Source organism: Stegostoma tigrinum, chromosome 33 (genome assembly GCF_030684315.1).
Source record: "Stegostoma tigrinum isolate sSteTig4 chromosome 33, sSteTig4.hap1, whole genome shotgun sequence".
Taxonomy (NCBI): domain Eukaryota; kingdom Metazoa; phylum Chordata; class Chondrichthyes; order Orectolobiformes; family Stegostomatidae; genus Stegostoma; species Stegostoma tigrinum.
Window position 1 is genome coordinate 10,025,041 of NC_081386.1, and position 18,962 is coordinate 10,044,002.

Below are 18,962 nucleotides of genomic sequence, written 5' to 3' on the forward strand. Positions count from 1 at the left end.
TTGAAAGTTTTACTCCTTGCCAACAATGGCAATGACTGGCATTCACATAACACCTTTAACATAGAACAGCCACTCAAAGCACCTCACAGCATCAAAATCATTCAAAATATTGACACTGAATGACAAGAGGTGGCAAGAAGGTTGATCAAAGAGGTGAGTTTTAACCACTGGCTTAAAAGATGAGACAGAGACAGAGAGGTTTAACAAGGTAATTCAAAATCCTAGCACATAGAAGGCTGAAAGCAAGAAGACAGGTAGACAAAAGAAATTACCCTTAGTCATCAGGGATGCTTTAAGGGTGATTTGTAACGCATTGATTTTGTTTTGAATGTTATTTGAATCTGAAGTTACTGCACTATCACTTGCTTTCTGTAAATTTGAGTGGAATGTAAGTCACATTTTATTTTCTCTCAAAATACGTTATGTCATGTGAGATAATAGGAACTACAGATGCTGGAGAATCCGAGATGACAATGTGTGGAGCTGGATGAACACAGCAGGCCACGCAGCATTTTAGCTCCTAAGATGCTGCTTGACCTGCTGTGTTCATCCAGCTCCACACCTTGTTACACGTTATGTCATCAAGTAATGCAGCTCTGAACATAACAGGCTCTCCGTTCTACTAGGGAAGCCCCATTAGGAAATGTCTAATGCCAGATCACAACTTTCAAACAATCACTCTGGTTGTTTGTATGTCCGTTTTTATTGTCTGCATTCTGCGCTTTTGTGTAACGAGGAGTAATGTTCTATAATGTAAGACTACTTCCATTTGAAATCTGTACATTACAAACAGGACAACATCCTGCAACTCACTTTGTGGTTGCTGTCCTGAAGAGTCTTTCGAAAGATGCCAATCTGACACTTCTTTTTTAAAATGTTGTACCTCCAAGCAGTTTGATAAACAATAAATCTTTCCGCCCTTTTCCCACATATCAAGGATAGTTTCTATTCTTTTCCCCTTTAGCTTTCGTTTTGGGCATTAATGCAGACTTCTCTTCCTTTTCAGTTGTATTTGGTGATCGTCTGGACTTTTGAGATCTACATGATCCCACTTGCCTTTTTGATGCTTTTTGCCTGGAACTACATCCAGATGGCCAGAGGGAAAGTTGTCAGCCAGCACTACATGGTGAGTTATTGATGAGACTCATCTTTTCCAGTGGAGGAAATGTGCCTTTTCAAAAGATTGAATAATATCTCAGGTGGTAACGAAAAGCAAAAGTCTCCCTCTGTAAAATTGGCATACATAATACAGGACTTGCAATTATGTAGTGGCTCAAACGACCACCAGTCACCCTTAAGTGTGTTACAGCTACTTCTAAGGTATTTTTGATGTCTACTTATTGTTATAGGAAACTCGGCAGCCAATTTGCACATAGGGTCCTGATAAGATCATTGGTTTGTGTGCTGATGATAGCAGGGCATGTATTGGCTAAGGGCACCAGGATCAGTTCCCCTGCTGTTTTGCTTCTATGGGCTCTTCTACATCCGTGAGAGAAGTCAGATGGGGCCTTTGATTTGACATCCCATTCGAAACATGGTATCCCTGATTCTGTAGCACACCCTCAGTACTACGTAGAAACATCAGCTGTTATACTTAGCCCTGGACTGAGCCGTGAACCAGAAACCTTGTGGCTTAGGGGCATGAGTGCAACCAACAGAGTCACCGCTGATGCTTAATCGTAGTAGTAAGCAAAGGACCCTTGTAAACACAATAAACCTGGCCCACACATATTTAGATGACCCATTAGTTATTGGCAGTGTAGACCGGAGCCACGTTTTTGGATGCAGCTGAGTCCTGACAAAGGGTTTTGGCCCGAAATGTTGACTTTTCCCGCTGCTCAGATGTTGTTGCTGTTTCCTATCACCCTCTCAGTAGCCTACCCCTCCTTACCCCCAGTGGTTTCCTCCCATATCCTGCACCCTTCACCCATCTGGCAGTCCACATAAAAACAGGAAGGGCTGGAGAAACGCAGCAGGTCTGGCAGCACCCGTGGAGGGAGAAACACAGTTAATGTTTCAGCAATGGTGACTTTCTGTCAGCACAACACTCTACATTATTCACTGACCTGGACAGCCTATTGACCTCATCCACCTGATGTCCTGTGTCCCTTCACCCAGCTGGCACCATACCCCTCTGCCCCATCATCTACCACCCTAGCCCCATATTTACCTTATATACTTATCCTTTGAGATGAGCTACCAAAGTGGTGGGCTGTGTTGCTGGACACTTAAACCACAGAATATCTGTGATCCACACTTTCTGGGCCACTGGATTGGTAGACTGATCTTATTGTTCACTGGATCGAAGCTAGTTCTGAGTGGGCCTTTTTGTGATATAAAATTTGTTGATCTCCTGAGATTTAATTGGGATTAAATAACCATCTTGATATTCGTTTGGGATTCCTGTGGCTATATCTGAAGCAGATCAGTGGAACCAGTAATAGCCATTGATGCCAATTCTCCGGGGATTTAATCAAACTTGCCCTGGAGTTACAGTAAGCAGTTACAAAAACCATTTGAAAACTCGAGGTCTGTGTTGTCTGTGTGTCACACTGAGAAGTTCTTTGCAAAATGACATCAACTGTTCTGCTTTTTCATTGTTTTTCTAGCCTGTAGGGGAGGTGATGTCCTTGTATTATCACTGGACTGTTAATCCAGAGACCCAGGTAATGTTCTGGGGAAACAAGGACAGAAGTTGCTGGAAAAGCTCAGCAGGTCTGGCAGCATTTGTGAGGATAAAATCAGAGTTAACATTTTGCGCCCGGTAACCCTTCCTCAAAACTGAAGGTGGCTGGGAAAATTTTGGTTTATATGCAGAAAATAGGGAAGGGAATGGGGTGGGGAGTAAATGACAGGATAGAGCCCAAAGAGAAGGAAGAGCAGTTGGATAGACAAAAAAGTTTATAACGATCTGACCAAGAGGGTGAATAGTTGTTAATGGGGACTGTTTGTGACTTACAATAGGTAGTGTATAACGGCAGGCCATGTGATTTTAAATAAAAGTCTGGTGTGTGGGGTAGGGGGCTGGGCCATGGGAGAGTTTAGGCCCCAAAATTATTGGATTCTGTGTTGAGTCCAGAGGACTGCAGGATCCACAAATGGAAAATGAGGTGGTGTTCTTCCAGTTTGTGTTGAGCTTTGCTGGATCACTACAGCAAACCAGAGACAGAGATAGAGGCCAGGGAGCAGGGTTGTGTGTTATCGTGGCAGGCAACTGGTAGATCAGGGCCATTTCCTGTGAGCAGAAAGTAGATGTTCTGTGTAGCGGTCACCCAGTCTCTGCTTCATTTCCCCAATGTAGGACCATATTGTGAGCAGCGAATGCAGTAGACTAGATTCTGGGAAGTGCAGGTGAAGTATTGCTTCACCTGGAAGTTATGTTGGGCCCTTGGTTACCGGGGATGGAGGAAATAAATGGGCAGGTGTTGCTGGTTACAGGGAAAGGTGCTGTAGGCTGTGGGGAGGTGTTGGGCGTGAAGGAAGTGTGGGCCAGAGTATCCCAGAGGGAACAGTCCCTGTGGAAAGCAGACAAGGGAGGGGAGGGAAATATGTGTCTGGTGGTGGCATCTCACTGGTGGTGGTGAAAATGGTGTCTGATGATCTTCTGGATGTGGATGCTGGTGCGATGATAGGTAGGGATATGGAGAGCCCTTTCGCTGTTGTGGGAGGGAAGGGATGGGGTGAGGATGGAAGTGCAGGAGGTGGGTTGGGCCAGGTTGAGGGCCCTGTTGACAATGGTGCTGGGGAATCCTCAGTTGAGGAAGAATGTTCTGGAGAACCTAGTTCACATCCCACCATGACAGATGGTGGAATTTGAATTCAGTAAAAGCGAAATCTGGAATTACAGTCGAGTGATGACTATGAACCCATTGTTGATTTTTCCAAGAAAATCCATCTGATTCATTAATGTCCTTTAGCGAAGGATACCGTCATCCTTATCTGGTCTGGCCGACATGTGACTCTAAAGCCACAGTAATGTAGCTGATTCTTAACTGCCCTCAGGGTAATTAGGGATGGGCAGTAAATGCTGCCTAGCCAGTGACACCCTCTTCCAAAGTCACATGGATATGACCTGACCACACCAGGGCCATTTTGCCCACCTGTGCAGTAAAAGGCAAAGGAAGCCACGATCATGCTGCTGTTAAATGTTGGGCCCTTGGATACTGGGGAGGGAGGAAGTAAACGTGCAGTTGTTGTGCTTTTCGGAGGTGATCAATCTGTCACTCACAGCATGAGGTTGCAAGCTGGACACAGAGTAGGACAGGCCGCTGTCTACTCCACCTGCTGCTCTTCTCTGTTTTCACTATTGCCTCCTCCTAGTGCTTTTCTTCTTCACTTTTTCCTTTTCTCCCGCCCTCCAACTCCTGTCTTCCTCCTCCGACAACTCCCGGTGACCTCCGGCGAGGAGCGACGATCTCTGGCCTGCAGCAATGTCTCCCCGCGTAGAGTGGCATCCTCTTGCTGTTGCGCAGCAGCGCCCCGTAGCGTGGCATGGCTAGCACCCAGCTTCCCACAGCGGCCACCAGGCATGGTGTGGTGACCTCCTGGCCTTTTGCAAAGGCTTCCTGGCATTGCATGTTGCTGGCGTGGTGTGGGGTCAGGGCCCAGGCTGGTCTGGAAGCTCAGTGCCAGTGTGGCCTGTTGTAGTGACCTCTTTTCTATAATGCTGGACATTTTATTTCTGTTCAGTATAAAATCTTGTAACAAAGAAGCTGTGCCTTAGGCACGTCTGTATCTAAACCGGCGCTGCAATTGGCAACGTATAAACTTTTCACTGTAATATATGTGACAAAAAAAGCTCTTCACATTCTATTCTACTTTATTGTCTTCACTTGGGCGGGAATGCAGCAGGAAGTAAATGGAATCTCCATGAAGCAGATGGAGCAGTTACAAGAGGAATTCCTGGAAGGGCCTAGGCCCAAAATGTCAGCCTTCCTGCTCCTAAGATGCTGCTTGGCCTGCTGTGTTCACCCAGCTCCACACCTTGTTATCTCGGATTCTCCAGCATCTGCAGTTCCTTTATCCCTGGCCTTCCTGTGCCAGGTTTGTCCCAGCCCTCGACCTGACTTGCAAACTCTGAGAAGCTGAGCATGAAGAGAAACGTCTTTCTTGACATGTTGAAGGAATCAGTTGCCACTTTGAGGAGCAAAAAGCCCCACACACACCTTTGGTGGCAATACAGCTAGTTCTGCTCGAAGAGATAGTAAGAATCGCAGATGCTGGAGTCAGAGATAACACAGTTTGCAGCTGGAGAAACACAGCAGGCCAGGCAGCATCGGAGGAGCAGGAAAGCTGGTGTTTCAGAATGGGACTGTTTTTCAGACCCAGTTCTGCTATAACGCTGTTTTGTTAAAGTGAATTTGGCTGCATTGTGATTGATGTTTGTAGAATACACAGTTTTTGCTGTACAAATTTAACAATTTCACTATAACATGATTTTCTATAGTGTTCCACAACAATGCAACTATTGCGTTATGGGAGATATACCATAAGCGTGCTGTTGCTATCCATATCTTTTCAAACACGTCCATGCCATGTATTTCAAAGGAAGTTTGATGGATGGGTGATGGGAAATAGTCTGTCAAACATTTCTCCATGATGAGTGCCCCTTTTAAGTCTGTTTTGCAGCAGCGTTGGTTTCTATAACATGTCGTTTGAATGACTTCACCGACCTTGACTCTCTGGCCTACAGTTTTTGCAGAGCGTTAAATCACAGGCCTGGAGCCAAGGACACAGGTCAGTCATGTGACTGCACAAAACAGTGTGTGTTACTGGAACCCATCATTACATCAAACTCTTAATAACCTCATAACCAGGAACAGTGGACATTCTTGACGGGATTGTTTTAGTGGGGGAGGCGAAAGACTTGGAAAGGTGCCCGAATTGCTTTTCAGAGGAAAGCCCAGTTAAAATGCACAGAGTAGATGCAATATGCCTATAGTCTGTATTGTTTTCATCTTAATATTCTGTCAAATATTCACTTTGAGAGTTTTAACTTGCTAGCCCCAAATTTGTTTCCTATGATAAGAAACAAAATGACTTTTCTTTCCCAGTGACAGTCCCCTGCGTGTTACTTAGATTCACAAAGGCTACAATACAGAAACTGTCAATTCAACCACAGCGCTAGGAACCTGGGTTTGATTCCATGCTGGGGTGACTTTCTGTGGGACATTTGCAAATCCTCATTGTTTCTGTATGGATTTCCACCAAGCGCCCTGTTTTTCTTCCACGGTCCAAAGATGTGCAGGTTAGGGTGGATTAGCCATGCTAAATTGTCCATAGTATCCGGGAGTGTGCAGGCTAGGTGGGTCAGCCATAGAGAATGCAGGGTTACAGGGATAGGGTAGGGTTGCGGGTCTGGATGGGATGCTCTTCGGAGGGTCAGTCAAAGGGCCAATTGGCCTGCTTCCACATTGTAGGGTTTGTATGATTCCTCTTAGCCTGTGCTTGCGCTCAACAGTGCTATCATCATACACTATATTCCACCTTCTCTTGTGTTTCTTAAGGTCCCCTTTAATGCCTTGATATTATTTGCCTCAACTGTTCCTTGTAGCCAGTTCCACTTTCTGAATGAAGATGTTTCTCCTGAATTCCCAAATGCGTTTATTCATGACTGTCTTATCTGTGTGGCCCTGGTATTGTTTTCTTCCCAAACGCCTTGTGAACCTAGCCTCTAAGTCTCGAGAGGATTCAGTTATTTCAGGATACTACAGCATTTTTTATCAGGAGACCACAGTTGTTCAGTTTTCAGCTCTGATCGTAATCATTCACTGATATCAGTGAATGATTACGATCAGAGCTGAAAACTGAACAACTGTGGTGTCCTGTCATTTCCATTCATTTTCTAAGTGGCCTTTCCTTTCTGTTAATATATTTGGGAAGCAGCCAACAGCAGAGCAGTGCTAACAGTTGCCTCCCTGATGTTCTCCAGTGGATTGCCCATCTGCTGATGGGCTTGAGGGTTAAACCCATGCTGTTTGGTTGCTGACCCACTGGCCGCAGAGACTCAGATGAAGAGTAGCAGTTCGGTGACAGGGATCTTCATTTGGGTAAACCACCGCAGTATGATGCCAAATTTGAAAATTTTGGTTCAGTCTTGTTGTGGCTGGCATTCGCAGTGGGGTAAGATCAATGTCATAAACCATAGCATGAAGTTTTTCGTCGAAAGTGTGGTAGATGTTATCACTAGCCCAGTGGACATGAGTTTATAAACCCTGTGCCAACGTTAATAACATTTTAAGGAACAGGAGTAGGCTGTTCCCCATATAAGGCTTGCTCTATCATTTAATGAAATAAGGGCTGATCTGACTATGGCCTTATTGGGTCTTTCTTGCCTCTCTCTCATAACCTTGACTCCCTTGTCAGTCAAATACCTGTATCTTTTCAATGAGTCAGCCTGCGCTACTCTCTGTGGAAAAGAATTCCAGAGATTAATGACTCTTTGTGAGACGAAATTCCTTCTTAACCCCATCTCAAAGGGAGTTTCCTTATCTTTAAACCATGCTGTGTTCCGTGTTGTCCCTGGAAGGGTTTATGTTGGAAAATGCTTTAGGATTTAACCAGTCTAATGTTATCCGTGAAGTGCAGATGCTGGAGAATCAGAGATAACAAGGTGTAGAACTAGATGAACACAGCACGTCAAGCAGCATCAGAGGAGCAGGAAAGCTGACGTTTCGCCTAGACACTTTTTTTCTGAAGAAGGGTCTAGACCCGAAACGTCAGCCTTCCTGCTCCTCTGATGCTGCTTGGCCTGCTGTGTTCATCCAGCTGTACGCCTTGTTATATCTAATTCTATCATACGCTCTTTGGGTAAGGAAAGAAGAGTCTAGCTTGTGATCCTAGTGTATATAAAATACCCGGCTGCAAGGATAGAGCTTTACAAAAGGAGAAGGTATTGCTCACGGTGAGCATTGCTGCCATCATGAGTGAACACCACGAGACACAGCTACAACCAATGTGAAGCCAAGGACCATTACAGTCATTGACAATGAAACTGCAGATTTGGAAACATCACAGAGCAGATTTAAAGTGGCGAAAGGGCAGTCCAGAGGATTTAAAAGACAGAGTCTGACAAAAGAAGAACACCGTAGAAGAATTTTAAGGTAGCAAAAAACATATTAAGTCAACAGCCATGGATATTTAGTGTATTAAATTGAGAAAGAGGTGTGACGTGTATAGTAAGCCACGAAAGGGGATAAAATGTCCACTTTGCCCAGGAAGTGGTGAGAAACCTCTACCTGGTCTGCAAAAGATGGAAAGACTCCTGGAGGCCACTCTAGATAAGTTAATGGACTGTGTTCCACCTAAACTTGATACAACATGCTGTGTAAAGCACAGCCAAGAGGCTAAAAGCAAATTGTCCATTGGAGAAATGATTTACAGATGATTGGAATGGAGCTCAACAGGTGAAAAGCCAAAAACTTACCACTCTTTGGCCCTCTCACATCATCAGTTGTTAACTCAACTCAAATCATTAGTGGTTCATCATCACCCACTGATGACCAGCCAGGTCCTCAGACCAATTAGGGGAAAGAGGATTGACTACAGTGCTCTGTGCCAACTGTTAGTTGGCCTGGTACATTCTACTACACATCCATTTTCCCTAGTTCTGGTTTCCCTCACAAGTGGAAACATCCTCTCAGTAACTAGCCTGTCAAAGCCCCTCAGAGTTTATATGTTTTGATTTTCATTTCATTCTTCTGAACTCCAACTAGTTAGACCCAGTGTGCTTAATCCTTCTTTGCAAGACCAGCCTTTTCCATCCAGGAATCAACGTCATGAACTTTCTCTGAACGGCTTCTAATACAGGTGTATTCTTCTGTTAATAAGGAGACTGAAACTATACAGAGTTCTCCAGGTGCAGTCTCACCAATGTCCCGTTCTGGCAAGACTTCCTTACTTTTACACTTATTGACCTTTCAAACATTTTGTTTGCCATGCTAATTATCTGCCAAGTCATTGAGCTAACTTTGTGCAGTTCATGAACGAGCAAGTGTCTTGTATCAGTGAGGCCCAACGCAGAAAAGGCTAAAGGCACCCTTGCAGCTGAACGCACCCTTGTATAGGAGTTTCTGCTCCATACTAAGGATCCTAACAGATCTGGGTTTGTGTTTCGTTATCCCTTTCGCACAGGCCTCAATTTTTCGATGACTTGTCAGTGTCTCACACCTTAACAGTGTTTTCCAGTGTAACTGCTAGGCCTATCCTGCCTGCTTGTCCCTTCCACACTCAGGAACCACGTCCTGCATGAACATGTAGGCAGAGAGACAGACCACTATCCCTAGCAGGGCTCGGTCCTGACAGCCATGAACTTTCAAAATCTTCAAGATTCTGGTCTTTGAAACTGAAATTGCTCTGGAATTATTCCAGAGTAAGATTTTTGCAGTGCTGAATGGAAGCCATATTTAATCATTTCTAAGCATAAATCAAGCTGAAACTATGAAAACCTCCGTTAGAAATGCCCATTCAAAGTTCCTGATGAATAGTCACCTTGAACTTACAGATAACAAAGTGTGGAGCTGGATGAACACAGCAGGCCAGGCAGCATCTTAGGAGTACAAAAGCTGACGTTTTGGGCCTAGACCCTTAATCCAGCTCCACACTTTGTTATCCTCGATTCTCCAGCAACTGCAGTTCCCATTATCTCTTGAACTTACAGATGTATGCATGTGTTAAATACCCACAGACCACATTTGAATGGCATCTGATTAAGAGGAATTGGGACATTTTCTCCCAGTGCTCAAAGTTGAGTTTAAAGTTGTTGCAAAGATGGACCATTGATCAGGAGGGTGCATTGACTACCAAGGGCAACTCAAAACCCAAAAGCTACATTAAAGTTTTCTCCAGACATCTCCGCACACTTTATAGCGATTGAGGTTTTTTAAAGTGTGTACACAGGAGATGGTTGAAGCATATGAATGTAGACTATGACAGTGGCAAAGAGTCCTGTGCTCTCCGTTGTCCCTAGGATCTTTGACGTCTACCACAGCCAAGGTCCACCTACCTTTGTTGGACTTAGCCCAAGGGATTCTGAATCCTTACCTGCTATACCTGGCCTGTCCCCAGCCTATGCTGGACAAGTTGTTAAGAGTATAAAACACAGGATCAGAGTCAGACCATTCAGCCCATTGAGCCTGCTCCACCATTGAATGAATCAAGGGCTGATCTGATAATCCTCAACACCATTTCCTCAATCGCCTCCTCTTAAACCATGATCCCTTCACTGATGAAAAATCTGACCAGCTCAGCTTTGAACAGATTTATCAACCCAGCCTCTACAACCGTCTACTGTAAAGAATTCACAAATTGGCAACCCTCTGAGAGAAGAAACTTGTAGTGATTGGGACCAGGTTGACCTCATTAACTACAAGGTTATTGATTGGGGTTGTTAACTTGGGCCAATTAGGAACACCTTGGCAAACCAGTAAAACCAGGAGTTTAGAGTCTCCTCAGTTGAGGACTGACTCCGAGCTGTCTGGTCGCAGCCATTGTACTGTGCGCTAGTAAATAAAGGATGATTTGATGATGGGACACTGGCCTCTGTGCAGATGTTTCAAAGCTCCTGCTCATTTTTTTCTTAAATCTGCGATCCCTTATTTTAAGATGATGACGCCTGGTCCTAGACTGTCTCACAAGGGTAAACCACCTCTCTGGTTGTCTTTAGGCGGTGAAAGATTGTCCCTATATTTGCCATTCTGATGCCAATCTGTAGGTGAAATGTGTAGAGTGGGTGTTCCACATTAGATTGCGCAGCTATTGAATGGTGAGACCTTCTTTCATAAAGCCCACACAGGGGTTCCTCTTTAACCAACAAATGCCAGCCCACTTCTGTACAGTGGGAGAAGCGAACTGACATGAGATTGAAAATTGGATCACAATCCCATTCCCACCATCACTGGTGTGGTAGGTCCTGTTTTGTGCTTCTGTAGCAACTTACAACAAAGAACAAGATGGGTCTTCACTACAGTCGAAGATGATCTTAGTAATATTGAGCAGGAAACCAGCTTTATATTCAGATTTATTCATTGATTTTAAGATCCACCAGTTCCTGTGATCAGCTTTGAACTCATATCCCCACCATATTATTGGGTCTTAGTGGGGATTATGAGCCCAGTGACATTTCCATTACATGAACAGCACGGGGTTTGATTCCAGTTCCAGCTGAGGTACATTTGAGACATAAGATGAATAGCAAAGGTCTTTTCCCTAGGGTTGAGGAGTTCAAAACTGGAGGGCATATTTTTAAGGGGAAAGATTTAAAAAGCGACCTGCAGGGCAACTTTTCCACACTGAGAGTGCTCGTATATGGAATGAACAGCCAGGGGAAATTATAGATTCAGATACAGCTACAGCATTTAAAAGACATTTGGACAGGTACATGAGCAAGCAAGGTTTAGAGGAATATGGCCAAACTAGAGGGATTCGTTTAGTTTGGGAAATCTGTTCGGCATGGACACACTGGACTGAAGGGTATGTTTCTGTGCTGTAAGACTCTATGACTATCTGTGTACCCTGCTCCTGAAAGTGGAAAGCAATGGGAAAACACCACTCACAAAAAAAAACTTGCTCAGAAAAGCAGCTCAAAATGAATTCAAGGATGTCCCTGTGGGCAGAGTACACATGAAGGAATGAATGAAAAAATAAATGATGGAATGATGAATGAACCAACAATATGACCAATTGTAAGATGCTGAAACAAGAAAACAAATGAGCAAGCGAGCTATAGCAGAATTAACTCGCGAAGTAGTAAAACATTTCATTTAGAACAGATGTTTTGCTACTTATAGATGTCACAGAAGTCGAACAGTGCTGATGAACTCTTTTAAGTACAGAATATCTTTTGGAGCTTGCTCACTTCATTAAGTCAAAAATGGTTACAAGATCCAGGCTGGTCAATCGTCATGTCTGTATTGGCTTTCCCAAAGAACACTCTAGCTAGTCCCACTGCCCTGTCCTTACTGGTGTTTGTTAAGCATTGTAAGTCATTTTTGTCCCTGTGACGGAAATGGTGAGCATGTGAATGAATGTGTTCCACAATTTGCGATCAGTGTGATAAATATGGTCGCCTCTTATTTTTAGTGATTGAGCACTGTTTTAAAGTATCGAACACTTCAAGTCATTGTAATGACCGAGAGTTAAAAACATTATCGGTGTAAGAAAAGAAGGTTATTTAAAGCTAACTGTATTCCTTTCTCTTCTTGTATTTGCTGTACCAGGAGGATTACGATGTGGACATTGACGATGATGACGACGAGGATGAAAAGGTAATGGACGATGTGTTTAATTATTTCTCAACAAGCAGGAACTTTGCTTGTGGATGAAGCATCCTAAGCAGAATTTTCAAAGCACTGAATTGAAATTACTGGCAGCTACCATCCTGAGCTTAAGTGCATTAAAATAAACTGGGCAGCTGCAGGAGATATGCTTAAAGTAGAAACCCATCCTAATTAGTTGGTTTGAATATCTTTAAGCAGGTATTTGAGATTTTAATTTGTATTTGTGTCTGAACATTTCAGATTCATTTCCAAATTCGATGTCAGCCATTCACTGAGGCCTATGTTGTCAAACAGCAATATACCATTTTGTAACTGTGAAAACTAGAATTAGTTTAATGCAGGTGTAAACAGAAACCTACCTGTATGTGTAAGAGAAAAAATTAAATTGGTAACTCTACAAGGGACTTAGTCCACTGAAGTCAATGAGTTATGAATTAGTGGTGGTGTCTGACATTCTGTCTCTCCCAGCAGTAGCTCTGCAACGTCTTGTAACAGAAACACCAGAATACCCGTTGCATTTACTTGCATGAGAGCCTGTGCTGTCACCTCTCTGCCTGTGAACAACAAGCATAGTGGAAGAACATTTGTGTATGGAAAAAAAAAACTGGTCTTACCGGAGCAACGCCTAGGAAGTAGGCGAATCAACAAGCATTCCACCTGATTTTTGGTCATTGTTGGTTCTCACTAATTTAATGGCACCATCCAATGCCAGTTTGCAGAATTCCCTCCCATTAGCTGAAATCAGTCACGGGAGAATCACTATTAACACACGTGGATCTTCCAAATAGTGTCGCTGTCTCTTCTCTTACAACCCAATCATCGTGCAAAGGTGCTAGCGTTGGATGCAGGTCGACAAGGCGAGAAATCACGCAACACCAGGTTATAGTCTACCAAGTTTATTTAAAATCACAAACTTTTGGAGCAATGTTCTTTCACCAGTTGAAGTGTCATCATTTGATGAAGGGGCAGTTCTCAGAAAGCATGTGATTTTAAATAAACCTGTTGGATTTTAACCTGGGTCATGTGACTTCTGACTTAACCCCATCGTGACACTCTGAATGTCGGAAGTCAGGCTTTACTGTTTGGGAAGTGGTAAAGCCCAGTCAGACCACGAGGAAGCCCTTATTTAAAGACTATAATGTCTATCTTCTTAGCTTTATTTCTTATTTTCCTAATCTATACAGTCCATACCTGTAATGCTTCAACTGTAAAACTGTCCTTTGGCACCATTTAATAAGTGTGCTAATCAGAGATGCTAGTCTTCCTGAAAAGCGCACACTTAATTTGATGTATATTCATTGAAGGAAGTTAGCAATTCCATCTGTGCTAGCAATGTACAGAATGCCACAATCTGAGCCTGTGCAATGTGGAGAATCTCCCAACATGATTCTCCTAGCTATGATGTGCAACTCTTTGAAGTGTGGCTTTCCTCAGCATATAGCATCAAACAAAAGTTTACTTTTATTTTTAAACCACTTGAAAATAAGATAGAACCTTTCCTTTGCAGTAACATTGTCAGGAAATGCTTCTATGCTTTGTCAACAGGCTACATCACAACTGCACCTTCACTTGATTTACTCACATTGAATGTAAGGACTGTTCACAGAACAGATTTATTTATGCGCCTGTGATTTGTTAAAATTTAGTTCTATCGAGTGTGGCAACGATTAATGACTACTTTCCATATCAGGAGTATGTGCTTCATTGCGTTTAGATAGAGCCGATACCTTTCTAATTCAAGATCAATAAGTCCTTACTGCAATTCTAACCCTGTGATTTACCTTAAGCTGTGTCATAAAGAAGTTATAGGTGCCAATAATGTTGCCAAGTCAATTTTGGATGTCATGTTCTCCCATCTGCACATTTTGCATCACACGTGCAACTGATTGGCTGAAATTTTGCTGGCATTAAACAATGACCTGTAGAAACCAGTGTGTATCAAGAGCAAATATGTAGGAACAGCAGAGGCTGTTCAGCCCACAAGCCTGTTCCATCATTCAATGAGATCTGTGGAAAACTCTACATTCCCGCCTTTGGCACATATCCCTTACTATCTTTGTGTAACAAAATATCTTTGGTACGCAGTGACTTGGTGGTATTATTGATGGACTGCTAATCCAAAGATTCAAGTCATGTTCTGGGGACCCAGGTTCAAATCCTGCCACGGCAGACAGTAGAATTTGAATTCAATTATTAAACAAAATGTGGAATTATGTGTCTAAATGATGACCATGAATCCATCATTGGTTCACTCATGTCCTTCAGGAAAGGGAACTACCATCCTGACCTGGTCTGACCTATAGCTGACTTCAGACCCACAGCAATGTGGTTGAGTCTTAACTGCCCTCTGGGCAATTAGGGCTGGGCAATAAATGCTGCCTGGTCAAAGAAGCCCTCATCTCATGAATGAATGATTAAAAAAGATTATCTATCTCAGATTTAAAATTAGTACTAAAATGTAACATGAAGATTTACAATTAATAACTGATGAAGTATCCACTAACAATATAGAGTTCCAAAAATATAAATTCCAGCTCCAAAGTGGAGCAGTAATGGTGAGGATCAGAGAGGACATCAGTGAAGTATTTGCAAATATTACTGCTTGTAAAACCCTTTTGGTGGTTTGGTTCATCAGCCAAGCTGTGAGACTGGAAATGAGCCGCAGAGGTCTTTGGCTGGATTTCGCTTTGAGGCTAATGGCGTGTGCCTTTTTGATGCAGTGAAGCAACAGTACGGGAAGTTGAATTGTTAAGGTGTGACATATACTTCTGGTAATTTTACCAGTTGATAGAATCATCTGTGCAGTTGAACACGGAAATCTTGATGTTGTGGTCCAGTTAACCTTGCTGTTTCACAGCTTGCATTATAACAGAATCGCTTGAAGTGACTCAGTTTTGAATCAACGTATGGGAATGATGTTGCAACGCTGACACACTAAATATACCAGAAAACATCAGGGTTCATGGACTGTCCTGCAGCCAGTAAAACAGCATGTTCAATGTTGGCTGCATACAAAGATCGTTTTAATACACAGGCTGGCTAGCGCTGGTCTGTTGACAGCATTGCAATCCAATAGAAATGGGTTAATTGTAAATTGATTCCCCCTGCCCATTTCAGGGGCTATACCGTTTAGCATTGTTGTGTGTATTAGGCAGGATCCTTCAGTTTGATTGGTTTCTGCCCAAGTTCAGTCACTGATTCTGACCCGCTGGAACCCTCACGGAATCCAGTGAGTTCTGGAATATTCCAACCGATATGCAACTGCTTCCTTTAAAAACCTCACATGCAGGCTATTAGGTCCTGGTGATATGTTTGCCTTCAGTCCCATTAGTATGTCCAACATTGTGTGCATTGTGTTAGAGACTGTCACAAGGCTTTTCCTCTATTTTGAACTTTGCTACCTGATATCTCTAGCATATTTATTGTGTCTTACACTGAAGACCAAAGCAACATATTGGTTTAAATTATCTGCCAGTTCTCTTTTCCCCATTATCAATTCCCCAGTCACATCCTTCAAGGGCCCCATAAACAAATCTTTAGTTACTTTAGTCCCAGTTTAGTTACCCTGTTCCTTTTTATATAACTACAAGTTCTTGTTTATTTTTATATTTCTTTCGACTTTACTTTCACAATCAGTTTTCTCCCTATTTTGGTCAAAATATGTATGTCCTTTGGACTGACATTGAGGCAGTAATAACTCTGTGAACGCAAGTGTTTTCAATATTCTGTGCAAATTCTCTGCTGCTCCTATCCTAATTCACACTATGTCTCATTCATCCACTGGCACTCTACTTGCAGTTGTACGTTGACTCCCAGTTGCTCCTAAGTTTGAAATCCTCCTCCTTGATTTCATGTCTATCTGTGGCCTTGCCCTCCACGTCACATCAATCGCCTCCAGACCCACAATGCTCTGTGTCATTTGTACACATCTTATTCTGGATTCGTGTGTGTCTCTGATTTTCATGTCTACAGCACTGGTGATCATGCCTTTAGCTGCCTAATGTCCAAGCTCTGGAATAGTCTGTCATCACTTCTCTGTCTCCCTTCTTCACTTTCCTCCTGAAGAAACCGTTCTGAAAACCTAACTTTACGGCCAAGGTTTTCGCTGATTGGCCTAAACTGTGCATCTACCCGAAACATTTTAGCATGGTGAAAGCTTGCTATATAATCGCAACTTGTCAGTTTAATTTCTGTCTGGCGGTTAACGTGTATAAAAATCCCAGGTCTTCCCTCAGTGCACATATTTAGAATTACAGACTGAAGGGATGTATTTAACGTAAGATCGTTGTAGCCATAAAATTCGCTGTCCTGTTTGATCCTTCAAACATAATGGAGATTTCAGAGATGTGAGCCGGTATTATCCATTCCTGGTAATTTCATGTTTAATCTGACATAAATGAATTTCATTGACACACCTCTGTTGCCATGAGACAAAATGGGCTTCTTCTTCCTGTATGATGCAGCGCACCACCAATGAAGCCTTACAGAAGTTTATAAAATCATGACGGCATGGATAGGGTGAATAGCCAAGGTCTTTTCCCCAGGGTAAGGGGAGTCCAAAACTAGAGGGGCATAGGTTTAAGTTTAGAGGAGAAAGATTTAAAAGGGATGCTAAGGGGCAACTTCTTCACACCAAATATGCGTGGAATGAGCTGACAGAAGAAGTGGTGGAGGCGGGTACAATCATAACATTTAAAAGGCATCTGGGTTGGTACATGAATAGGAAGGGTTTGGAGTGATATGGGCCAAATGCTGGCAAATGGGACCAGATTAATTTAGGATACCTGGTCAGCACGGACGGGTTGGACTGAAGGGCCAGTTGCCATGCTGCACATCTCTATGACTCTAAACGCCCACAGTATCATTGTTCAATTACTTACCAATAAAAAAGCCTGAACACTGAACTGCATCAAGTTGCACTTTGGAAAGTGAGAACTCACATTCTTCTTGTAAAGCTGACTGAATACATAATGCTCATGAAAGCCAAGTGGAGGTTTTGAGGATGGAGTTCAAAGACCCGTCTCCATTGTTGTCATTCCAACATTGCTTTTGGGGCAGAATGGGTGAGAGCTGCAGGTGAACAGCAGTGACTCCTTCACACCCATAGCTGTATTCACTGGTGAAAGTCACTGAGCACTCACATGTATCAAGTCATCTTTACATGATCACTTATCAGAAAAATGAATGTAAATTCCCTGACGACTTCTTCATAAAAATGGACATGATGTTTCAGTTCAAAAATCCCAAAGAACTAAGATGCTGGAAGTCAGAAGCAGCAACACAAATAGCTGGAAGAGCTCAGCCGCCCTTGCAAAACCTGTGGAGAGAAAGCAAAGTTAATGTTTTGGGTCCAGAGATTATTATTCGGAACTCCGTTAGACTTGCCGCATCAATAGTGATTACAAGAGCAGGTGAGAGACGAAGAACACTGCAGTGAGTAACTCATCTCCTGACTCCTCAAAGCCTGTCCACTATCTACAAGGCACGATTCAGGTATATGATGGAATATTCCCCACTTGCCTGGATGAGTGCAGCACCAACAATACTCAAAAACCTGACACCATCCAGGCAAAGCAACCTGCTTGATTGGCACTACACCCACAAGCATCTGCTCCCTCCTCCACCGACGCTTAGTAGCAGCAGTGTGTACCATGTACAAGATGCACTGCAGAAATTCACCAAAGATCCTGAGACAGCACCTTCCAAACCCACAACCACTTCCATCTAGAAGGACAAGAGTCCATATACATGGGAACCTCACCTCCAACAAGTTCCACTCTATGCCATCCTGACTTAGAAATGTATTACCTTTTCTTTATTGTTGCTGGGTCAGAATCCTGGAATTCCCTCCCTAATGGCATTGTGGGTCAACTCACAGCATATGGGCTGCAGTGGCTCAAGAAGACAGCTCACCACCACCTTCTCAAGGGACACCTAGGGACGGGCAATAAAAGCTGGCCAGCCAGTGACCCCCATATCCCATAAGTGAGTAAAATGAAGCCAGGCACTGATGGCCTTTGATCGAGGGATGTCTCCACCTTCCTGAGGTGATAAGATGCCTGCATAGGTTGACCTGTTGGGCATGCTGCTTAGTGACTGTCCAACCTGCATCATGGTTAATCTGAGTGTTAGCAGACTGTGGGTGGGGTGGTGCCTAATGTGGTCTTTTGTGGGAGGAGGCAGCAGGCTGACTTTGGGCATAATCAGCTAGAACCTAATTCTGGTGGTGTGAAGGTGGGAGGGAATTCGATTTATTATTGTCACATGTACCAAGATACAACGAAAAGCATTGTTTTGTGTGCTAACCAGACAAATCATACCTTACGTAAGGACGTCGGGGTAATAGAACAGAATTCAAAAAATGGTGTTACGGTTACAGAGAAGGTGCAGAAAAAGATTAACTCTAATATATGAGAGATCCATTCATAAGTCTGATAACAGCAGGGAAGAAGCTGTTCTCGAATCTGTTGGTACCTGTTTTCAAACTTTTGTATCTTCTGCCCAATGGAAGAGATTGGAAGAGAGTATAACGTAATTGATCACTATGCCCTAGTAAGTTGCTTTCCCTGCTTCAAAGCTCACTACATCTGGGAGCTGAAGGTCCCCTTTCACTGCCTTAATGAACTATCACTTGTATTTATGTAGCACCTATAACATAAGAGAAACAGCTCAATCACTTTGTTCGAG

At 43.2% G+C, this 18,962-nt stretch overlaps 1 protein-coding gene across 1 annotated transcript in view; it reads left to right on the top strand.

Annotated features, from left to right (window-relative positions):
* LOC125467232 (multiple C2 and transmembrane domain-containing protein 2-like) overlaps positions 1 to 18,962 on the top strand; it is a 476,933-nt gene that overhangs the window by 382,806 nt on the left and 75,165 nt on the right. The window contains exons 18-19 of the mRNA XM_048562803.2: positions 1,007 to 1,126; positions 12,216 to 12,263. Coding sequence (XP_048418760.1) covers positions 1,007 to 1,126; positions 12,216 to 12,263 — 168 coding nt within the window. The remainder of the gene's footprint in view (positions 1 to 1,006; positions 1,127 to 12,215; positions 12,264 to 18,962) is intronic.